Below are 25,429 nucleotides of genomic sequence, written 5' to 3'. Positions count from 1 at the left end.
TTTGGACGTAGTGGGATTTTCCGTTACAATTTATCATTTGTATCGACGATCAGTTGATAACAGCGTGAGACTTCAAAACATGTAACGACAAATGTATTTACATTAACAAAATTTATTGATATAAGTAATTGACATACTTTAAGATTTCAATGTAATATGTTATTTGTTATATACCGTATTGCTGAGTAAATAGATAGAAGTTGGTATATTTAGTTCAGTTATTATTAAATATTTGGTAAAATTTATTTGATTTTGTCGTAGTCTTCATAATTACGTGAAGATATATAATTGTTAGTTAATATAGGTACTTAAAGCTTTTACATTACATTAGTTATATTAGTACCGATATATTTTTATTCTTATAAATTAATATAACACAAATGCTTTAGCTACTTACATTGGGATCAGAGTAATGTATGTGATGTTGTCCAATATTTATTTATTTATTAATATCAGCACATATCACTTCAAGACCAACTCTGTATATATTGACCAAAATTACTTATCTTATCTCTCTTTAAAAATATATTGATTAACTGACTTAAGTAAACTTGAAGCACAGATATACTTAAGAGTGAAAATACTACCCTTCGCGGAATTTAACAACTTTAACCTCCAGTATTGTTTGAAAAATTCATAAACACGCGGTAAAGATGCGCCCACCCACCGCCCGCCCGCGATAGCAGGCCGCGGGGGCGTAACCACCGCCCTACGTCCGAACCACGTAAGTTACATTACAACTTTCAAGTAACTTTTACGAACATAAGTTTGTATCATATATTTCGAAAATACGAGACCTATGTTCCCTCACTACTTATTTCAAATGACTTCACTCATATAATCAATAAATCAATTAAATATGCTAATTAAGTACTTCAATTACGAACTTCCGTTGTAAATGTCACTTGTTCATGATCACAAATTATTTACTTTGTACTTCATTATTTTAAATAAAAATGAAACTGAATTTTAATGTTCATTTATAATTTCAATCAAAAGTGATCAACAATTTAAAAATAAAATCTTGTTTTCGATTTTATAAGTAACTATACGAAAAGTGAACAATATTCAAAATTAATTGTTATTGATTTTACCAACATAATAATATCGTTAGACATGTCACTTATTTCATTCATTCTTTTATTTAGTTGTCTTTGATTCGTCGTTTAGAAACTGTACTTTTTTCAACACAAAGATGACGTAAACTAATCTTTTGTTTCAATAAATTTTTAAGCATAATTTTGTGAAACCTGGATCTCTTAATCGCTCACTTATTTTAAGCTTATTACAAACTTTTATTCAGTCAGTGTTTTTCACTATGATAAATATCCTAAATTAGTGACCCTTTTTTTTGCATAATAAGTATACCATCATTAAAGATCATAGTTTTTTAATATAGTAATTACACCAAAACTGTACATGTATTAATTCTAATAATTTAATCACTTCGCATGAATGTTGATATTTTATTATCTATAAAATATTTAAAAAACACAGGTTTTCTTTATATTCGTTTGACCACCTTAAATGTGAAGTGGTCAAATAATGCTCTCAATCCGGAGGTTTAATTTTGAGATTACTTCTAATTTATATTTGTTATTGTTGCTGTAAAAGGAAACACATTCAAAAGGACCAAGATACTTATTATGGTTCTTCGATAGATCCTGGATTCTGTATCGATTGCATAATATATTTAGATGTTCCAGCTTTTGCTATATTTATTAGGTGAACATGATATTAGTAAATTAAAAAGCATTCGGGATACAAACTGATTTATTGCACAACAAAATTACATGTGTGAATATATAGATCAAAAAGTAAGTTTCAACTAAAATAAATACGCTATGCGTTAATATTCTATAAATAAAATTTTTACAAAATTGAACAATGCCTTAACAAAATATTTTTTCGGTAGATAAATCACAATTTTTAATGACTAATTTAAATATAATTAATATTTTAAATGAAATTATTATCAATGGTGGTAGTTCAGTGGACCAGTATTATTAAATCAATTTCATAGCAGGCATTACACTTTCGGCCAGTTGATGTTTCCGAGAATGTTTATGAAATAAATATTATTAATGTTAAAAGTTTGCAATTTATGGTCTAATTAAATATTTTTTTATTTACATTTTAATCTCAATATTAAAAATCCAACCCGAAGATGGAATTACATAATTTATTTATAATTTGAAATAAATAATGGACGTATGATAGTAGTAGTTAATAAATTAAATGTAATTTTGTGATAACTTGACGAATAATACTTAAGTGACATAACTGGTTACACTTATGAACTACATTGTTGCGATGCTTATTGTATTCGATATACTTATCTGAAACAAAAATAAATGATTTAGAAGTGACATTACAATACAAATCAAACTGTAACGTTAAGTACATAGCTAGAAATAGGAGAATAAGGTATCGTATTTTGCACAATAATAATAGTAGGTATTCACATTCGTGACATCGTTTAGCATTTTGACATATTTCAAATATGCTGTTATCTGCATCCTTGTCACACATAAGCAAAATAAATGAAACATGAGTATGTTTCGTATGCGTATCATTCAGTGATAATCTATTTGACAGATCTCAATTTTCGCGAAATAAGTGCATTGCCTTGTAACACAAGTGTTAACAACCAGGTGATCATGATCCAGGATCAAACTTCTGCCAAATACATTTATTTTCCCAGCATTTCTGCAACTAATAGTTAATAGTAAATACTAAAGACGTCTATGTTCGTTATTATTGGTTGACTAATACAATCAGTATATACCTACTTCTTTTTACTTGACAAATAGTAATATTTGAGACAAATAATATGCGTTGTGGCAAAGACACTAGGAAATTTTTCTTTAGAATTATTTCAAAAAATGACTTTTTACAACAGTTCAAATCACTCATGAAGGCGTGCCTCCCTACGTTTAATTATCGGCGTTTTAATTAACCTCTACCTAAAATCCCTAGTATTCCTTTTAACCAGACTTTTTCAGGAGAATAATTCAAATGAACGGTTTTTTAAAAAAAAATCTGGGACAATACTATACTACGAGCGAGCACCATAAACGACAATGAGAATTTTTGTACTGAATTGTAAAGTTTTATTATGAATTGTAAACCAGATTAACCAGAGAGTTATATGTGGTTAAATAAAATTTAATTTATACTTTTTTAGTGTACGTATACCAATTTTTATTGGTACTTAGGTATCTAAGACAGTTAGCAAGTTTTTTTCAGTGAATCCCTAACAATAAAAAAAAGTATTTATAATGTAATATGTTATTGTATACATATATAATATAGTACAGTGGCCACGCTGATACTTATAAGACATACCAATAGCCATACCAACTTGGTGATGTCTACAAGCCACCACCACTCCTCTCGACGGTGATCTTCTTCTTGAGAGCCTCTCGTTCGTGGTGTTCCTCTTCCAGCTCGGCCATACGAGCGAACCGAGAATACGTCACGTGCCCGGACTTGATAGCTGACATCATCTGTGTATTATATTATTGTTACAATTTGTTCCTAACGATTTACAGTTTTAATGTTCTACTAAAAATGATTAAGAAGATAAAATACTAGATATAACTAAGTTACGATGAAAAATATAAAGAAAATATTTTTAAAAATATAGGTAACTTATTGGAAAAATCATCACAATTATAGCAATTAAAGAAAAAAAAAATAAAATCTATAATATAAAAGTACTAATACATTACCTCATATCTATTAATATAATTATATTGCAATAAAATAATTATTGTTATAGTTTGTTACAAGTAAAATAAAAACATGCATTTTTAAAAAGCTAGGTATTTGTAATACACTGCACATACAAGAAAGCTATCTGTTAACATTTCACAAACAGTTTATTAGTGTATGACAGTTCCAAGATATCGCTTATCGTGTTTGTCTTATAGAAAAAAACAATGATCATCAATCAACTAACATATCGATATGTGTGTAATAGGCACATAATTACATTATCTGTTAGCAGTTCTTGAATGAAAATGAAAATTAGCGCTCTATTGACTATTACTATTTGATTGCTACCGAACGACTGACACTTTGAGGCGCGAGTATATATACTTGATTTAGTTCACACTTGACACCATTGATTTTGAGCATATTTAATCTATAATGTTCGTATATTCAATGTATAGAACTTGATTAGTCAAAATTATGTTTTCAATATTAGTAAATTATTTAATTCAGAGTTCAGACCTTTCATTAATTTGGTAAGTAATTGATTATTATAAATTGTTTGAATCTAAAAGCTATTAAGATTTAATATTAAAAATCAGTCTATGTCTACTACATTATGATCATTTAATTAGTATTGATTAATTAATTATGACGTTAATGTTACTTTATTAGTTGTAATATATTGTGTTTGTATTTTACAACAAATAAATAACTTGTTAATCTTTTTATTTGTGAACATTTTAATAGTGTTAATATAATTTTGAGTTATAAATAGCGTTGATTTTAAATTATAATAGATATATCGTGCAGTAACAAAGAAGTAAGATGGATATGGTCATGCAAAAACGCGCGTTTAATATGAACCTGCAGATATTCGTCGAGTTCGACTTGTCCGTTCATATTAGTGTCGATTTCTTTCAATATTTCGTGCAACTGTTCCCCGGTTACTTCTTCGCCGTAGTTCTGTGGAATAAGCTTAGACATTCAACATTGAGGCACCCACATGTACAAAATAAATTATGGAAAATTTCACCTCTAGTTTTTAACATAAAAACTAATATTGGCAGCAATGTTCCATAAAATTAAATTGAACCAGCTGATGAGACCTGTGCGATAATCTTGTATGAAAACTTTAAACCAGATTTGTGTACAAGCCTTATATGTTTACCCAGTATTAACATCTAAGCATGGTGAATGAATATGATTCCCAACAATTCACAAAGACAGACAGTAGTGCGACATAAACTTTCCCAATGAGAACTTTTCCTATATTTCTACCTGAAGGTAGTCCTGTATTTCCAGTTGCCCATTATAAGTGACGTCTATTTCTGATAGAATTGCACTTATTTCAGCGTCCGATGGCTTCACACCCATACTCTTGCAAAATAGTAAAAAAAATGCTTTAAAGTTCTCTCGATAGCACAACAGCTACCTTATTGTAAAAAAAGTCTACCTTATTGTTATATTTTTTATCACCCAGCAATTCTAAGTATTGTTGGAAGACCAGCAAAACAAGGATTTATTATGCTTTCAAAAAGTCAATTGGTAAATGTATAAATAAAATAATATAGTATACATTTTTTCAAATTTTGTTTCTAAGGAAGTTTTGTGTAAATAGTAATTATAAATTCATTGACATTGTCAATATTTGATTTTTTCATCACAAATTTCATTATCACTTTAGCTTTTTCTTTGTTCCAAAACATTACCTTAAGACTTCTCCTAATGTCGTTAATAGACACAAATCCTTTCCTATCCTTGTCTATGATTTGGAAGCGCTTTATGTATGTCTGAATCTCGTCTTTGTTGAGGTTGATCGGGATCTTGTCTCGGCTGGCTCGGTTCACCATCTGTCCCATTTCGTTGGCGAGGAAATCAGCAGCCATTTTTGTTTGTTTCTGAAATATATAAGCATTATATAAATTATTTATATTTTATTTACCTTACCATAAAATATTTTGCACGTGTTACGAGGACAAGTTCATGCAGTGTATCCTTGAGAGTGGGGAAGAACTAAAGTTGATTATGTATTCTATTTGAGAAAAAGTATAACTACTGAGTTTCATGCTTGCTCTACTTCTTAATCGTTAATGATCAAAATAAAGAATACATCATTGTTAGGTTAATATAAGGAATCAGATAAACACAGGCATCACAAGTTAATTTTATTATATATAATATATTTAAATACGTAAACAAAAATAACTACCAAATATATACATTGATCAATATTCAACATAGAGACTTTTGGAGGCAGAACCATAAACTAAACCCAAGACGAGTCCTTTGTTTAGCAAAAACTACTACCTGACTTAAAGACTATGACAATGGTTCGCTAATCCACTGCCCACAGGGATAGATAATGCAAAGAAAAGTATAATAGAGATTTAAATTTTTCCAAAGATCTCGATAAACAATATAAAACATTGTAATCACCAGCCTGGAGACGAGACGATGCAGACGAGTTGATAAATATAGTTTCTATACAATTATCCGTAGAGACGAATATTTGTCACATATATTCGTCGCAATTTATATATACACGTCGTATAAGTAACCACCACTGGGCGACCATTAAGTAATGAACCTGTGAATGTGATGTTCACCTGTTTCTCAGCCTCGGACCACTTCAGCTCCTCGGCCATGATCTCAATGACGACGGGCAGTGCCTCGGCCGCGGCCTGCACGTTGAGGAAGGCGAGTCGCAGGCGGCGCGCCACCATGTCCACCGCGGTGCATGCGTACTCGCGCACGCCGTATCTGTGCACACGCATTAACACGGTACGTTACGTCATCGCAATTTATGGAGAAATTAAAAATATAATTATTTTGACGAAAAGATAAATTGATTAAGCTAACTTGTCAGTGTTACTGAAATTTAAATCTCGTACATTTAAAGGTATATTACCTTATCTCAGCGTCAATGTAGGGAAACTCAGGATGCACTTTCTTGCCAATAATGGGCCATCTCTTTCCAGTCATGCTGGCCATTTTTGCCACTGCAAATGCACGATCTCCATATGACTTAGCCAAATGTTGCGCGACCTGGGGTCATATTAAAATGTCACGTCAAACTAGACCATTTTATAGATAATTCGTTGTAGTAGTATTATATTCGTTGTGATAGTAAGCATTGTGTTTGCAAAAAAATAACTTGATGTAATTCTTAATAGGCAACAATCTGTAAACATAAATATTAAATAAAGTAAGAAGAACAAAATAAAACATACTTCCATCTCAAGACCGAAGTCCTGCACCAATCTGATGTACATGGTAGGAGTCCATCCGTGAGCCCCCTCTATCAGAAAACCATCAGTTTGACATTCCTTGTAGAGTGGCTTGAGACTTGAGCCTGAAACGATAAATACACTTTTAAATCTTTAAACTGTTCTTAGTATAATATATACAGAGAACCAGGAGTTTTTATATTAGTTGATTTTACAGATTTTAATGTATTTAGTCGTTAGGGTTGCCATATTGCAAAATTGGCACCAAAACAGTTTTTCTCCTTTGCAACTTCTTTTACTTTATTAAACTAGCGAAAAAGTTCTATATTTTTTTTTTTTGTAATAAATGGTATTCTGTTTTATCATATGATGAATTTGCCAATTCATTTATTGCAATAAAAAAGCAAGCGGGAAATTAGTGTATATTAATTTTATGCAGAATATATAGAATGCAATTGTTAATAATTAATCCAATTATATAGAATCTCCATTAATAGTAACTAGCTTTCTTACCAGATCCTGTTGGTAGAATCTACATTGCCAAATTAAAGCTACAACAGTACTACAGTAAATTTCCCACTGCTGGGCTAAGGCCTCCTCTCCTTTTGAGGAGAAGATTTGGAGCAGATTCCACAACGCTGCTCCAATGCGAGTTGGTGGATACATCATGTGGCAGAATTTCGTTGAAATTAGACACATGGCGGTTTCCTCACGATGTTTTTCTTCACCGCCGGGCACGAGATGAATTATAAAAACGAATTAAGCACATGAAAATTTAGTGGTGCTTGTCTGGATTTGAACCCGCAATCATCGGTTAAGATGCACCTGTTAACCACTGGGCCATCTCGGCTCGAATTAAAGCTACCACAGGTTTAATTAAATTAAATTAATTAATGACTAACTTTCTATAGCGGCGTCGATGGTCTCGGAGGCCATGGCGCGGTAAGTGGTCCACTTGCCGCCGGCGATGGTGACGAGGCCGGCGGGCGACACGTGCACGATGTGGTTCCTGGCCAGCGATTGCGTATCGGGCTTGTTGGGGTCCGACACCAGCGGCCGGATGCCCGACCACGCCGACAGCACGTCGCCGCGCCGCACTGCGGGACGGCTCGGTTACATAACTAACGGCGGACTGTTATCGGGGCTGCTCTAGTTCTAAGTCGACTTCAAAATCAGTTGCAACTCAATAAAAAAAGCTTCTTTGATCTAAATTGTTTTTTAATGTAAAGAATAACATGTACCACTCATATCACATTTAACAAGGTTTTACGCTGAATGATAGTTTTTTTTTTTAAATGGTATAATTAAGACCAAGTCCAGGTGTCCCAACCCTGGATATATATATATATAGATTATAACAAAGTAAACAATGTACATACATCTTTAGTAAAATAATTTGTCGATATAATTTTTACTTTTATATAATTATTAAATCAAGTTATGTCTTAAGTTACAAATACAGATATAAGTAAGATATGTACTGTGTAATGTGTTAATCCTGATATTGTTTTCTTAATTATCTAACCTTATATATTTTTCGTTGGATAACTTACCCTCAACATCTGGATTGAGGTAGTTTTTGACTTCAGTGAGAATAAAGAGAATTTCGTCCTCTGTGGGCTTAGGGTTGTGGGTGACCTGGCACGGCAAATCCGTGGTGCCGGCTATAGTTCCCTTCAACCATGGAAGGAAGAAGATGACACGACCGTCAGACGTAGCGGGATCGAGCAGACCCATGTGTTCTGGACTGTGACAAAAATAGATACATTGTATTATAGTCGAGAATTATTTTTTTCACAACGAAATGTAAATAGATATGCATATTAAAAATAAACAGAATAATTATTTTACTTGAATAAATGTCATTTTGAGCTCGATTATATGCGACGCATATCAAAATGACGTTAAAAATATATAAGCCGTAACAATATAGAATGTATATATTTTTTTTATCGGCTGCCTTAAAATATTTCAACAAACCTGTAATATCCGGGAAGGACAATGTGGACACCAGAGGAAGGACAGCATATAGACTTGACGTTTTGATCATCCATCTTTCTGATGGAATCAGTGAAGGGACCAGTTGCGTTGATGATGCATTTCGCTTTTATATCCCATTCTTTGCCCGTCATTTCATCCTGAAATTCAATCATTTAAATGTTAGGAATATAATTAAATGAGTAAAAGTAATAAAATGGTCTATGTCTTAATCTCTTTTTTTATTATCTTGACAGGACACCAGATGCCTTTGATAAAGAGTATGCTCTATGGTAGTGGACTCTGTAGTAATGATGAATAATTAATAGTTAGGCAAAATAATGACTCATTAGTGATAATAATACACTATATAGGTTAGTTTTAAAGGAGTATGGAAAAATTTAAATAACATTAAGGGGGTTGAAGTAAGACGTACGAGCTTACAAGGAGTCATAAAACATAATAAAATTCATGTAGAGTAACAGAATCACAATTTTTAGGATGTTGCATATCGCTATGTACGTTGACGTCAACGATGTCGTCGTGACGCCCAATAGACTGACCCGTAGCCTGGCGCCGCTGAGCTTGCCGTTGGTCTTGTGCAGCTTGGTGACGCTGACGTGGTTGGCGATGGTGGCGCCGTGCCGCGCCGCCGTCAGCGCGATGGCGAGATTCATGCGCGCGTCGTCCTGCTGGCCTGGAAAGACACGTCACGGTCCGTCCTACAAGTATTATCTATCACTATGTAAAACTTCTGTCATGTATTTTTTGGATTTACGCAATTACTGCTAAGTCAATGGACTTGGACTCTAATACTTTATAGTATTATTATACATTGATAGAAGTGTTACGAGTGGGTAATCCTACATAAATAATTACGTACTTATTATGAGACAAATTAATTTAGCAAAAAAAATGAGTTTTTGCATTTTATTTATTGGAAATGAATAAAAAGAAATTACAAACCATCGTAATACACGATACCGCCGCACAGATTGTCAGATTTCAACATAGGGAATAGTTCTAGAGTATTCTTCTTAGATAAATAGTATGAGCTCTTTAGATTTCTGTCGCCGGCCACCAAATCGTACATTTTGATACCGAACCAATAATACGGTACCTGCCACCATCTGAAATTAGAAATGTACAGGTTAATATTAGTTTAATAATAGATTTTATTTGAAATTAAATACTATGCTCTCTATAATATTTTTAGATTTTATTCATAAACTAATCTATACGATCTATTCTAAAATTATAAATGCGAAAGAAACTCTTGTCTGTTAAGCTTTCACGGTGATACCAATATACCGAATTTAATCAAACTTGGTATGAAACACACATGAACCCCAGGGAAGAACTTAGGTTTTTTATACCTTACACCTAGAACCGGCTGTTGTTGTAATTCGAAAGTAGGGAGCGTATCAGTATATCAGCTCCTAAGCCAATTGTCATGACCATTGTTATATGCATTTGAGCAAGGACAATAATATAGTCGCAAGTCGAATAATTTACAAAAATAAAAGGAAGCATTGCAACGTATGTAAATACAAATGTATGCGGTAAAAAAATATTATATATATTATATAACGAAATATACGTAATTCTTAAGTATTTTTGTCATTCATTTGTTCAAATTAAATGAATATATTCTAGTACCCACTTGTATACTGGCAGCAAGATCGGTAAAGGTCTTGTCAAGTGCGGAGCCACCTCTAGCATGTTAGCGCGTTCGTGTAATGCCTCCTTTACCATCTTGTACTGGTCGTAGTCGAGCTGCAAGATAGCTTTCTGCAAGTATCTCACGCCGCCGTGTATCAGCTTTGTACTCCTGCTGGAAGTGCCGCTGGCGAAGTCGTCAGCTTCGACAAGTGCTGTGCGAAGTCCTGAAAATATAATTACAATTTATAGTACTAACCATTTTATTATTAGAAATAATATTTTGATCTAGAATCTTTTGAAAATAGTCTTATAAGTGCAAAATATTTAAAATTTGGCAGAATTGAGTTTATTATTACGCTAAGATTTTCATAATTATATTAATCGAATATTATTAATTAATCAATAAATAAATATTGGACAACATACATTACTCTGATACCAATGTAAGTAGTTAAAGCACTTGTATTATGAAAAATCAGAAGTAACGACGCTACCACAAACACCCAGACCCAAGACAACACAGAAAACTAATGAACTTTTTCTACATCGACTGGACGGGAATCGAACCCGGGACCTCAGTGGCGTACCCGTTAATTAATTAATCTTACTAAAAAATATTTTTTCAGAATGATTATAAATAAAAATTTAAGAGTAAATTACCCCTCGTTGTAGCGTCGAGAGCACATCCCGCACCGGTGGCGCCACCACCGATAATAAGGATGTCATAAGTGTGGCCTGCTTGGAGATTGTTCACCTGTTCCGTTCGAGACGGCAGAGGTCGCTTCTTGCGTTCTGTCTTTGCGGCAACTGTTCCTGCATTGTACCAGTGCTGGAATACATTATATGGAAATTGAAAATCAACTTGTAACTTGTAACCGCTGCGGAAAAAGCTAAAGCAAAAAAAGATCTAAATATTCGTGTCTTATGTCAAATTACTTTTTTGTCCCATTTACTGTCGAAACACTTGGCCCTTGGAGTAATGGTGCAAAAAGCTTAATCAAAAGTATAACACCTCGCCTTATTGCCTCCACTGGTGACAGGAGGGCTGGTTCGTTTTTAGCCCAGAGGATCGGAATTGCGATTCAACGGGGAAATGCTGCATCCTTGGCACCATTCCACGCGGTCAAGATTTATACAGTAACTATTTTTAATTCATATTTGTATATATATTTAAGAACTTAATGTTATCTATTCTTCTGTTAATAAATTTATATAAATACTTGTAACTTGATTAAAGAGTATACAATTGTTTTGAATTTAATAATAGATAGGTACAATTGTTTTAATTGAGTCTTAACAAAATTTAGTCATAATATTTTGGCTTTAAATTTGCAGCCAAAATATGGTGCGCAATTTCTTCAATGTTCAGCTAAAATACTGACATGCGGTTTTGGTATGACTATAGTCTTATGAACATAGGTACTTGGTCATCGAAATCTTAACGTCGCACAGACATGCATGTATCTTCGCCAAGCACACGGTCGTAAACAGTAATCGACAGATGCTTTGTATGTGTTTATGATTAACTTGAATTACGATTACCATTAAGCCACGTTAATATATTTTATTAAATATATATCTTTAGTTAAGCTTATCTAACCTAAATAACACAAAAGAGTAAAATTGTTATAAAAAATGAGATAGTAATCGGATAGAAATGCATTTTAATGTACGATTTCCATTGTTCTTTAGCGAGCCAATTGCCAGATTATTCTTGGCAGAGGTGAAGATCTTGTTAAATTAAAGAAGCCGTGTTATTATTATCTATAGTCCGGTCAAAATAGACATTTCAATTAATAATAAATCGCATAGAGCTGCAAATTGAAATGAAATCAGATATGCTAAAACTTTAAACAGACAATAAACGCCTGTGTTTAAACATTAAGACAAAACCCAGCGATAGTCACGATTATGCATATTATTCATAGACAAGATCAAATAATCATGAATATTAAAAAAATATATAATAATATGAACTGAGCCGAGATGGCCCAGTAGTTAGAACACGTGCATCTTAACCGATGGTTTCGGTTCAAACCCAGGCAAGCACCACTGAATTTTCATGTGCTTAATTTGTATTTATTATTCATCTTATGCTCGGCGGTGAAGGAAAACATCGTAAGGAAACCTGCATGTGTCTAATTTCAAGGAAATTCTGCCACATGTGTATTCCACCAACCCGCGTTGGAGCAGCGTGGTGGAATATGCTCCAAACCTTCTCCTCAAAAGGAGAGGCCTTAGCCCAGCAGTGGGAAATTTACAGGCTGTTAATGTATGTAATTAATATATTTTAAAGTCTTTGGTGGGAGAACATAGAAGGCGAAATTTTGCATGTGCTTTCTTTTTAAGTGGCATATTTACTCGACCAGTTTGTAAACATTTTTTTATCTTTTTTGTGTGCGCAGCTTGTGCCTCTCTCTACATCATCGATGTTTCAAATAGTAATAAGCTCAGGAAACAGCTCTTAGAAAAAAAAGTACATATATAAACATTTTTAAAGAAACGAAAATTTTACTGCTTTAACGAGAAAAATAAAAAAACAATACTTTTTGTTCTTTGAACTTGAAAACTTTTTTATTAGATAAGGGATCGATGCATTTTTATTTTCAGTTTTCAATTTTCAGCTATGCAAATCGTTGGAAGCTTGTTTTGTCTGTAATGAGTAGACTATTATTATAGTACCTATATAATATTATTTTAATTTGAAAAAAATTGAGTGACAAGTTTAATTTTATAAGCAAGTCCTTGTTCCATGTTCAAATCCCAAGGGAAAAAAATATTTTTTTGGCCATAATTTCTCAGTTTAGCTGATCGGTGTTTGTATATTGGCAATGTTTACACTTCTCGTCCCGCAAAACAAGCAAAGCGGCTTGGTCCTTCGCCTGAACGCAATCAGGTCGTGTCTGATTGCGATCCCATCGGATTATGAGTATCAAAAAATAGAGACGTTGTTTGGACACAAATATGTCCATAACATAATCCGGTCAGGAGAACCTAAACAGCATTTAATGTCATAAATCGCTGAAGAAATATTATCTATGATCCACGTTGAATTAAAAAAAAAACGATTACACATATTTCCTTATAGTCACACCGATTTGAAAGATAATACTAATTTAAAAGGCGATACATAGATGTAGATTAGTTGTAGATAAATATATGCAAGATATAATTGTATTATAATATATTCGTTGTAAATAGTGTAAGTATTTACACTTGTTACAAATTCAAGAGCGTTTGATATGAACGTAAATTTATGTGTAAAATTACTATTAAATATGGCGTAATCCCTTATCATAAACGCTCTTCCTTGTTTATGGCAAGTCTCAAAGTAAGTCACTAGCGGTTTTATAAACAATACGTGACTGCACTGGCGGGTTTAATCGTAAACGACTTAGCGACCGCGCGTAACCGTGAAATACTCTAAGGCATGACATTATTTCAATATTTTAAAAGAAAAAACAGTAAGAGTAGGAAATATTAAAACAGAACATAAAGAAAAATGGAAATTATATAAAATATAAGATTTACTAAATTGAACAAAAGTTGTATTTATAATTACTAAGTTTTTTTACCACTTAAGAAGGTACTTAAGCCGCCACTGGCTTAATGGATTTATGTGAAGTGACTATTGCAAGTTGTTCTAGACTCTAATATTTTTTTATAAAATCTTGAGGAACGTCTGTTTTTTAGAGCATTTTTAGAGCACAGATAAAAAATTTAATTACGTTCAATCTTCCAACGGTTTAATAGTTGAGATGATCTGTGAACGGTAACTATTTTAAATAGGTAAAATAAAATGTTTTTATATTGTTTCTTTGCATATAGACACAACATTTTCCTCAATAGTATCTTATTGTAACACGTAAATATGTTGATTTGAAACAAACTACGTAATTGTTATGTTCGCATATAACTATAACTATTACAGGATGCTCTGATTTCCGCAATGAAACGTAACATGATACGTACCGGTTTGTCGTCAGCGGAGAGCGCCCAGCCTGTTATCACCGCGCCGGCGACTCCTGCAGTACCAATTAACAATTTTCTTCTAGACATTGTCTGAAAATTAAAGTAACGTGAAAATAATGATATTTTATTTTGTGTTACACAAACATACTTAACGTATGTACGTTGTATTCAACGTACGTTAAGTATGTTCGTGTCAGTAGGGTACGTTTTTCGTCAGTTATTAACGTTGCAATTTTAACTGTTTTTTTTTTTAAGTAGAAACAAAAACTTAGTTAAAGCTTATGGTGTCTGAATCAAATCTGAAACTAGTACTTGTCTAGAAGTTCCTTAAGTTGGTGCACTTGCGATGCTAAGTTCTTTGGACGTGATATGTATAGTTTCAAGGTCAAACTTTAATGTTACGTAACATTAACGTTTACGTTTACTTTTGTCAAGTTTACCGAGTTGCAGGCGCTCTCTTATATTCAACGCTTATATTATTATGTAATGACAATTATGTACCCATAATATCTAGATACAGAAGTGGGGGTGAAATTTTTTAATAAGAAATTAAAAACAAAATGTAGACACCCATTCATAGACAGTACTTTTATAAATTCCCCACCTTTTAGAAGACTAAATACTAGAACATAAAGTTTAAAAGTGTGATAAATACTTTATTGGCGTGTGAATTAATCATTGTTCTCTATAGATTTAAAAACGTATTAAAAACGTAAGGCGTATTGTTCTTACTACACATTAATGTAAATGGAATGATATTCTATATTTAAATATTTATTAGAGCAGTGTTTCCTAAGTTAAACTGAAGACTAATTCAAATTTCGAATTCGAATTAACTATAATAATAAAACCACCACATAAGTTTTCAACTCAATGGGGATATTTAGATGCTCCAGTTTATAGTAAAGTTCGCAAGTTTTTCTCTACATTATGGTTCTAGAAACAAAAAAAGTTTCCATTTCACTCGACATTTAAATTTTTTTCATTCTTACGATTTAAATATCACTTGCACAGAAATATTTTGTTTTATAAAGTACCTCTAGACATAAAGACGGTTTCAATATGAACCGGTAGTTCTTGACCCAGTGACGAGTAAATCCCCGCTAAATGTTTTCCGGAGAGCTGTTAGAGTGCACTAGAGCCGAGTGGAGATACTTGCCTAGTTTCAAGTCACTTGGTTCAAGTTTTTGCATTTACATAGTGAATTAGTAAACACGATGGTTCAATGTATAGATAACCTCACCAAGATTAACGATCTAATTATTACTTATATAATTATTAATTATGCTTACTTAGCTGTGTCTCTGTATTAACATTTTGTTCGGATTAGTTTAATACCGCGATTCGAATTCCGAGATAAAATTAGGTATATTTTATGTCCCTCGTGAAAAGAAAGAAAATTTTAAGGTACAATATTTTAGATAACTCAACATATTATAAAACGTATTGTGTTTATAACTAAACTCTAAGCATATATTACTATTAGTGAATACGCATTATTCTTACATAAAATGTATAGAAAAACCGCATTCTATAGGAAAACGTTATGTAAAATACAATTATACATTTAAACACAATTTATATATCTAAGTATAAATTATTACAAAACAATTTTGACTTGTCCTTTAATAGTATACGAAATAGTATTAAATACCTCATGTGCCTAGAGACTAGAGAGTTACTGTAGGGTGCATTAGGGCAGGCTGGCAATGGGGTAACATCGTACCGATCGAATTTCCGGCTGATATAGAAGCCAATTACTTTTTAAAGTTCCGTAATCAAAATTTAAAAACGGGACATTATTACTAAGACTTCGCTGTTTGTTCGTCCGTCTGTCTATCACCAGACTGTATCTCAAGAACCGCGATAGCTAGACAGTTAAATTTTTAACAAATTATGTATTTCTGTTGGCGTTATAACAACAAATAGTAAAAACAAAATAAAATAAGTATTTACGGTGGGTTCCCACACAAAAAACACTTTTTTTTGTTGTTTTTCTAGTCCATGGTACGGAACCCTACGTGCGCGAGTCCGACTCGCACTTTTTAAATCAGACATAAATTCGATAAGTACGATCTTACAGCAGTATACTACAATATAAGATAATAATATTCCAAGTTGGTTTGTTTTCCAGAGAAATAAATTTATCTATCCTATAATTCCTATACCGTTTTCATAGACAATTAATAAAGTATATGTATAATAAATATGAAAAGGTTGCTACTTGGTGATAATTTGTTAATCCATTAATTTTAAGAGGGAGGAGATTCCAATTTAGGACTAGATTTAAATATACTTACTTAGTTTTAAATTAAAAATAATTTAAATATACTTACTTAGTTTTAAATTAAAAATAATTTACAATATTTCATAGCTTGTTTTGTGAAAATTTTTATGCTATAAAAATAATTAAAGCTCGTTGAGGAATTCAAGAGTGATTTGTAATGAACAGTTGACATGTGACATGAAACATTAATAGATTAATGATAAAAATATATAAGAATCGATTAACGTATTTACATAAGTCGCTCAACACTTCACTTTCGAAATCGATTGAACAGGCTAGGCTTAATGGCCAAGGTTTTGGTAATTCTGGGTTAAAGAAAATCTTTCTGCTCTTATAATGTAAGAAGGTTTTTACATTAAATTATTATTATTTTTACTGTAGAGATATTACTTTTTGTAAATACAACTGTGTTTTATCATTAATAAAAATCGTTAATTTAAGGATAAATAAATCAAACATTTAGTGACAAAATGATACTCTACCGCCAAACAGCAATATTTAGTATTGTTGAATTCCTTTTCGAAGTGAGTGGACCAGTGTAACTACTAACTACGGGCACAAAAGACGTATCTAACATTTCCACTTATTTTATTTATAAGAAATAGCCGACATCTAGATTTAGTAAGAAGTGAGTAAGAAAAGTTTTGTCAAAAGCGTATTACAATTTTTTTTTTGTTTGTTAAGTTTACTATTGGAATAATCTTGTGCCGAAGTTGTGCCTTTTCAGATACTCTTATGTTTTTTTTTTTGGGCACACAGCCAAGATGCTAATCTAATAGAAAGTGGTATGGTAACCAGCGATGGATTTATTGTGATAAGTTTTCTCAGCGGTCACATAACGACTGCTACTTACAAGTCCAGATGAAGTGGTTAATTTTTACCAAGTAATATGGTCACGCCTCTTCGAATTATTATACTAAGTTTTTAATAACATTACGTTTTATGTCCTGCTTACCACAGTAAATTGTATTCGTCATTATCACGTTTCTATCACGATCAGCACCATGTCTCATGCAGAGGCGATAAACGCAAATACAATAAACATTTATATCATAGGGGTCTATTACATTATGACATTACTAATACTGTACATTACATAATCACTTGATTATTGACAATAAATCTTAATTCAATAAATAATCTTTTAAATATACATTTTTTTCTTTTTACTATTAATATCGCCAACTTAAGAAACACTGCTAATAAAATAATTTTGGTACGAAATCTGGCCTAATATAAAGTAGCAAAGAACATAATAATATGTATATATACATATTATATAATGTATAGTACAAAAATTATGCATACCTTTTAAATTGAAATTCTATGTTACCTATTGGATTTTTAGGTAGTTATGCTCATAATAGTTAAAAAGACTACGTAAGTATTTGTTTTATTATTTGAACCCACAAACATCAGCATTCGCGTGTTCTAACCACTGAGCCATCTCTTAAACTCCACTGACGTAATTAAGTGTAACAAGCTGAAACGTAACAAATAAATCTTTATCTATTCAAACGTCAGTTGATTTTACGTAATCATGTTAAAAGTAATAATGTTAAAAGGTACTATCGTATAATTATTTTCATAAAATTTAAGCACTATACGCCAGACATGAGAATTACAGTAGCCAATATTACATGTATTTTAGTAGTAGACTCGTCTACAGGCGATGATTATGACATTCGATGAGTGATTAGTTTGCTAACACTTATCAGCAGATAGCGCGACGCACGTCTCTTAATGAAATAGATGATCACTTCCTACACGACGAATGCGCGATAAGCTGAGGACAAGCGTTATCAATTTTATCATTTCACATGCCATCCCATAATTACTGTTATACAATTTTCTATTTTCTAATACGTCATGAAGTAAAATGAAAAAAATACCTAAATTTAATATTATTGGTGGATTTTTTAACGTATGTATGAAAATATGTACATATGTGTATCTTCAGTACAGTAACACTGTAGCGAAAAGGGATTATAAAAAAGTTGCCTTTTCAAAGTGACACGTTTATCTACTCTAAAAAAAGTAAAAATCCTAGAAGTGAAAAGAACAGTCACCAGACAGTCTCACTTTTGGGCTTAAGTTGGTGTCACTAGACACTTCCTATGGATTTAAAGAGAAAATTTCGAGATTAATCCACCAGTCTAGTTCAATATTGATGGATAAATGTGGGAAAGATTTTCATAGGACACAAGAAATTAATTATAAAAGTAAATAAAACGCGTGAATTCCGTGGTAAGAGTCCGGGATTGAACCTGTTATCATCAATTAAGGTTCACCGATTCCTAAGCGAACAGTAGGCAATATCGTACAGAACATTATAATATAACTGTACATTTATATTTGCGTGCTAAAACGAATGACATTTTGAACGACTCGATCGCTCAAATGAAATTGAAGAGTCATACAGTATACTCTACATACGCTTCAATTCGAATTACGCAACAAAAATCTCCAACTTTCAAGTTTACATAATATATCAATCAAATAAATTGATAGTCTATCAATCAGTCTATATAATAAATCCCTTTAAACATTAATTAATTAGTACTTTATATTTTCCCATAGTATTTATTATAAATAACCCAAAATCAACTTCGAATAAAAATTTTACGTAGTTGACTAATCGTCTCATCATCCTATTTCCTTTCCAGGTAATATGAAAACATACAACACTTTAATCACACCTAGCGAAGTAGACAAGCAAAATTTAGCATGTAGTCTTTTATTAAAACAAGAGTCTTTTTTCAAAGTGACAATTACGCTACGTTTATTATAAATAAACTGCTTTACAACGTCATACTCTATTTTACACACCGATCAATGTAAATCCAAGGGCTAGAGACTTGTAACTTTGTACTTAGTAATTAGTATTGTTTGTCACAATGTCGTTAACACATCGGTTATGTCAGGAATGTAAAGCTATACAAATGCGTGTTCTTTGGCAGAGCTATAGAATTGCGTTCCAATTATATTTGCGTCTTGTAACGTGCAAACAACGCAAGTGCACTCAACACCCGAAAAACTCGGTACAATGAACTCTGTTTGATGTCAAGGACTTTTTTTTTGTAAAAATAAAACATAATAATTATACGAGCTATTACGCGTGCAATGTTCTATAATTATTGCCTTTTACTTAACATCTATAAAGCACGTATGCAAAACAGAGAGATAGACAACCTTATGTCAATGAATGTAACAAGGATGGAGGTAACGCGTGATATGAATAGAGCGAAATAGAGCTATTCTGTATAAGCAAATTCGAAACTCACCGCAGACCACGATCATGAAATTTTAGAAGTATTACACGACATTGACTATAATAATAACATTTAAAGGATACACGTATCAATATAGCGTATCAACGTTAGTCATAATAAGTTTTGAATATCTTCAAGGGCAAGGTAAAGTGGTGCTTACACCTTACCCTTGAACTAACCTATTACCTATTACCTTTACAGCATTTATTTATTCATATACCTTGAACCGTCTTAAATAGGAATAGTTAAAAAATAATTTGTTTTTAGAAAAGCACAGATATGTTACTTGTAATATAATAATCTAATGACATTAGAAATATTCTTATGTAATTTACAAAAATAATTTGAACAATGTAAGAACACAGGATCACGTAATAAAATACGCTTCATGTTTCGTTATTAAATGAAGGTGTAGCGAAAGGGGTCTTTGACATGTTTAAATTTCGACGAAATCTATTTTAGTGGCCTTTTGTAATTTTTTCATACAAAGCTTTTGTTATACACAATACGTAGTACTAATGTGATAAAAGAAATAATGTAGTAAATCTATTCTGAATAACTAGGCATAGGCATGCCTTGTCGAGCCAAAACCGAAATAGAACGAGCTGGTTGTATTACAGCTGTAGTTATTACAGGCAGCCTGAGTACGCCAGGTGACAACTGACAAGCGAATATCACCTACAATAAATTTAATGGTAAAATTAAATAAAAAATACGAAAAGCTAATAATGATGTTTTAAACCATCCAAAGACATATTCCATAAAATTACAACTACAAAAAAAAATCGAATTGAATAAAAATGAATGTATTATATTTGTAGGTAAGTTAAAATTAACGTAGAATTTGAGAAAAGAATAATAACTTAAGCTTTAACATGATTCGAAGTTACATTTGACCGACTCTACCGTAACAATGACCTTGGCATGAACTCGTAATGATGTCATAAGACAATGGTGATTTTTTAAAGCTTAATAGATGCTAATAAACTTATTTAGAAACTGCATGATATAAATATAATGTACATATATTTTTAATTTATACTTTACATATATTTAAATGACAAGCTTCTACTTCATTACAGTGACTCTATAAAATGTACTTTTTATCTTTAATTTCGCACAGTGCTAATAATTTAATTTAATTCGTGTTTATAACTTATTTTATGAAAAAATTAATACCTTAATTATACAAAAATATATATACATATTACAAATCTATCATCGGGATTACAACACATGTGTTTGTTACAAAATTATCATTTTTATGTTAAGATCTTACCTTTTAAGTTAATTTCTCAGTTGATCTAAGTAAACATTTAAATATTACATAAAATAAAAACTAATTATAGTATACAAGGGCACCGACGATTCGAATTTTAGCTTTGTTGTATTTATATTTAATGAATATTTAATATTGTTCACACGTGGATGTCCTATTTCACTTCACATTTAAATTAAATTATAATAAAGAACCTACACTTTTAATAAATATATTATTATATATAAACTAACTATGGTTATCGTACGAAATCGTTTGGTAAGGCATTACAATGCCCTACCTTATCCGACCCACCCACGGAGTACGGACTGACTGTGACTAAGTATATTGTGCATTATCTATGGTAAGAATTGTTCGATTTTTAAGCCGTGTGAAGTGATAGTTGTGTTACTAACTTCACTATGTAACCGCGACATAACATGTATAAATGATGTAATGTCGTTTGAAATTGGCTATACATATATGTATTATATATACTAGAACTAGAAACCAGAACGTAGAAATTATTTATTAATGTAGAGCAATTTTAGTTTGCTACGATGCGAAGTTATGAATTAAGATTTCTAACTCTGAAATAAAATGTTGGGATAAAAGTATAAATACAAATGCAAAGTAATATAATTATGTTACATCTTTATTTGGCAACACAATTATCCATAAATAAAACATATTACAGATGGGTACAGAATACCCGATTCTTATTCGATACTCGGCAATTTTTGGACTACTCGTGTTCGACCGAATAAATCGGTATAATAGCAGAGTAAATTATTTCCAATTGATGTTTGCTTTGGACGACTGTGTCATTTGATGCCATTGATATCGAGGAACGATTTGTTGATCAATGTATCAGTTTATAAGTATTATCTATGGATCAATGTCTCAAGTCTTTCCATTGATAATCACGAATATTAACTTATATCAAACATTTTTTTTTATATATCGCTTAGTAATACGTTTTGATATTAAACAAGCTGCTTGTAGTTAGTATTTGTTTATATTGCAAGATTTATAAATATAACTGTATTATATTTGATAATTTTGTAGGTGGCAAAGAGTAACAACTCTATTTTTAATAAAAAGTATATACTTGAGTACAACAACAATCTTGGTTTTTTTTTAAATCTTATAAGAGCATGATGATATTTGCCTTTTCTTGTCTGGTATCACAAGAACAATGACTTGCTCTACTGGGCTTGCATTTGCCCATAAAATGCTTTTGCTGATTATTCTAAATTTGGTGTCTGTTTTTTATGTTTATCGTGTATATATTTAATTTACAGTAATATTAAGTCTAATTGGAGTACGATAGAACTTCGGTCTTTGAAAACTTATATTAGACTTATTTACGATTATTATGTTTAGATTTATTTTAATGGCTTCTTTTTGTAAAAAAAAATTGATGGTTCAATTATGAATGTTATGGATATTTCATTATTATAAAGTTGGCGAAAATAAAACAAAGCGGCTGGCTACTCAGTAGAAATAGCAATTGATCATAAAAAGGTGTATATTTTTCTTATAATCTATTTTATTAAATAAAAAAATATATTTTAATATAATTTATTGAGATTAAATTACATATATTTGTGCATGAGAGTTATAGTGATCACTTCTCCTTCTTCTCAGAGGAGAGAGAGTTGTAGAGCTTAGTAATCTCATTAACAATGAGGGTTTGGACAACTGTGCCATTGGTATCGAGGAAGTTTGCAAAAGATTTGTTGATTGAAGCCTCACGAGTTTTTCCATTGGTGTTACGCATCACAAGAACCAGCTTGTATTTGTCATCATGTCTGGAAAAAGCAAAAAAAATCTTTCTTATATTACATTAATTAAGCACCACAAACTTATTTATCTCTTTTACTCAGATCATTATTATTTTAAAATATATAGTAAATATCTGCAATGTTTTTTTCATATAATACAAAATTCCTTTCATCTTGTTATTTCCACTCCAATAATTATTACTAATCTTAATATGTATATACTGCACATTAAAAACTCTTTAACCATTTTATTTAGTTTTATTTTTTTCCTAACAAAGTTTTTTATCTATACTAAAATAATTATTTATAATACTTATTAGTTTTTTATAAATTTATGCAAGGTACTCACTTTTTAACATACGAGCTAGCTTCCCAAACTCTGTTGTTATTTCCCACTTTCTCTTTTGCCACTACAAAAATGCCTTTTTCCTTGAAAGTAGTGTAGAGAGTCAGTATGCTCATGAGAATGAAATATGATGAGACACAGATAATAAGTACCAATCTGAAATTGAAAACAACTTTTCATGAACATGATACATTCATGTTGAAAACTTACTAAGTTATTAAATGTACTATTAAATACTATACATTTTATTTTTATATAGAGTAGTATTCAATTTGTACACAGTTTTTGAAGTACCTTTTTCAAATTTGATTGTTATATATTTAAGTTTCTTTCTCAATGTAAATATACTTTACTTTCAAGAATGTATGACTTGTGACTGTGAGTTGAATGTTAACTTTTAATACATGCCTGTCAAAGTTCCATACTTGAATTTTATTTATACTAACTATTATTATTAATACTTTTTCTTTTATCAGTTTCTCTTTGCAATATTTCAATACCCTGATTCTTTGCAATTTCATTTAAAGTTAATTTTGAGTACACTTCATAGAGATAATTTTATCGTAATGTCAAACATTATAGATAATACAATTATAATAATAAGAGTTGGAGTACCATATTTACACGGTTCTTAATTACAAGTTTTGTGTTAAATAGGTTGTTTTTGTTACAAACAAATAATATCTTAGTTATAGCAGCGTAATACAGAGTAAGTTCATCTTAATGTTAAAAGTAATAAAATGAGAAGTTCATAATTAATAAATTTCAATCTATTCTCTAATTTTACTACCCAAATTGGACTACTCATACATACTTACATTTTATAATAAACATAACTTTTAAACTTACTTTGATTGGGGAAAGGGGTATAAATAGTCCCAGAGCAATGCATAGAGGGCAACGCCTACAGCCAGTGCACATAGAAATAGTCGTCCATCAATTAATGCAAAACTCTCTTTACACTTCAGTTCTCCAGTAAAAACCTTTCAAAAATTATTTTTTAATTAATTTTATAGTCTATTTAATATACATCTAGTTAAGCTTTAAGAAGTAAGCAACAGATTATTAACAATTGCAACAGATTTAAATCAATCAAGAATTGGATTTGTCTTACTGATTTACTCAAGTAGCAAAGACATAATCAAAGCATTGTTTAACTTATAGAAACCATTTGATTCTACAAATTGAATATGCATGAGTTAATTTTAAAAAGTATTGTAAATATACATAAAAAAATAATTTTAGACAAATTTTAATTTCAGTGCAATATAATATGATGTATGACATATTTTTAGTAACTAATTAGTCCTGTAATGTACCGAATTTACTTTTATATAATTAGAAACGTCATTATTTATTATTCCTTACACTCGTCAAAGTACTTTACCTCTCTAATAGCATCATCGATAGCATTTTTTGCAGCTGCTCCATCCCACTTGTTAATTTTTACAACCTGAAATTAATATTTCAATTTGTCAACACCAAAGCATATGTGACCACAATTATGAAATTCCACATTTAATCAATAATATATTTGCTACATATAAAAATATTCGTGTAAATATTACTCAAAGAATTCACCAACATATTCACTTAAATAATATTAACATAGTATCGGCAATAGTGACGTGTCCATACTCTTTAGTTAAGTATATAAGGAAACGGCTATATTTTTTAACTAAAAGATTACCTCTGGAGTTTCATTCGTCATTTTTATATTAAGTTTAAGTGGCTAGTTTAAGATTTTTTGTGTATTTATTTGTTTTTTAATTTGAGATGTTAAATAAATCTAAATGCCCGATTCGATTATTTCACTAGAATGACAGCCGCAAAGCTATAGTTAACTCAAAACTGAAAAAGTGACACGATTAAAGAATACAGCTACAGATAAAAGAATAATATTGAAGATTAGAGCCTCGGA

The 25,429-nt window shown here is 31.2% G+C and overlaps 2 protein-coding genes across 8 annotated transcripts; both read right to left on the bottom strand.

Annotated features, from left to right (window-relative positions):
- Positions 1-1,755: 1,755 nt before the first annotated feature.
- On the bottom strand, positions 1,756-21,735 carry LOC113394216 (glycerol-3-phosphate dehydrogenase, mitochondrial). 7 transcript variants are annotated; one of them, XM_064220258.1, is made up of 16 exons: positions 21,397-21,735; positions 14,559-14,648; positions 11,247-11,415; positions 10,588-10,810; positions 9,891-10,054; positions 9,488-9,621; positions 8,928-9,085; positions 8,501-8,694; positions 7,850-8,044; positions 6,951-7,072; positions 6,629-6,765; positions 6,327-6,480; positions 5,430-5,618; positions 4,999-5,097; positions 3,349-3,509; positions 1,756-2,339 (listed from the first exon to the last, which is right to left on the bottom strand). In XM_064220258.1, exons 2-15 carry the CDS (start codon positions 14,643-14,645, stop codon positions 3,375-3,377), a joined length of 2,160 nt encoding a protein of 719 aa, XP_064076328.1. In that variant the 5' UTR covers positions 14,646-14,648; positions 21,397-21,735; the 3' UTR covers positions 1,756-2,339; positions 3,349-3,374. The 7 variants fall into 7 exon arrangements, with proteins under 7 accessions (XP_064076328.1, XP_064076337.1, XP_026487243.1 ...); XM_064220267.1 differs by having other exon boundaries at positions 3,365-3,509; XM_026631458.2 differs by having other exon boundaries at positions 1,756-2,334; positions 3,365-3,509.
- Positions 21,736-22,943: 1,208 nt separating this feature from the next.
- LOC113394890 (signal peptidase complex subunit 2) lies at positions 22,944-25,384 on the bottom strand. The gene is made up of 5 exons (XM_026632347.2): positions 25,199-25,384; positions 24,896-24,961; positions 24,358-24,491; positions 23,512-23,664; positions 22,944-23,189 (listed from the first exon to the last, which is right to left on the bottom strand). The coding sequence occupies exons 1-5, from the start codon at positions 25,217-25,219 to the stop codon at positions 23,006-23,008; spliced, it is 558 nt and encodes a 185-aa protein (XP_026488132.1). The 5' UTR covers positions 25,220-25,384; the 3' UTR covers positions 22,944-23,005.
- Positions 25,385-25,429: the final 45 nt, after the last annotated feature.

Source organism: Vanessa tameamea, chromosome 4 (assembly GCF_037043105.1).
Source record: "Vanessa tameamea isolate UH-Manoa-2023 chromosome 4, ilVanTame1 primary haplotype, whole genome shotgun sequence".
In the NCBI taxonomy this organism is placed as follows: Eukaryota; Metazoa; Arthropoda; class Insecta; order Lepidoptera; family Nymphalidae; genus Vanessa; species Vanessa tameamea.
This window is presented reverse-complemented; position numbering and strand designations above follow the sequence as displayed.

What these genes read in the sequence shown, in the direction of transcription:
- LOC113394216 (XM_064220258.1), bottom strand. Translation starts at nt 14,645, where the DNA reads ATGTCTAGAAGAAAATTGTTAATTGGTACTGCAGGAGTCGCCGGCGCG. An exon ending in TCTCCGCTGACGACAAACCG is followed by an intron (nt 11,416 to 14,558) that starts GTACGTATCATG and finishes AATGTATTCCAG; the next exon opens with CACTGGTACAATGCAGGAAC. An exon ending in CATCGACGCCGCTATAGAAA is followed by an intron (nt 7,073 to 7,849) that starts GTTAGTCATTAA and finishes TTATCGTTTCAG; the next exon opens with GCTCAAGTCTCAAGCCACTC.
- LOC113394890 (XM_026632347.2), bottom strand. Translation starts at nt 25,219, where the DNA reads ATGACGAATGAAACTCCAGAG. An exon ending in TGACGAATGAAACTCCAGAG is followed by an intron (nt 24,962 to 25,198) that starts GTAATCTTTTAG and finishes TATTAATTTCAG; the next exon opens with GTTGTAAAAATTAACAAGTG. An exon ending in TCGATGATGCTATTAGAGAG is followed by an intron (nt 24,492 to 24,895) that starts GTAAAGTACTTT and finishes AATTTTTGAAAG; the next exon opens with GTTTTTACTGGAGAACTGAA.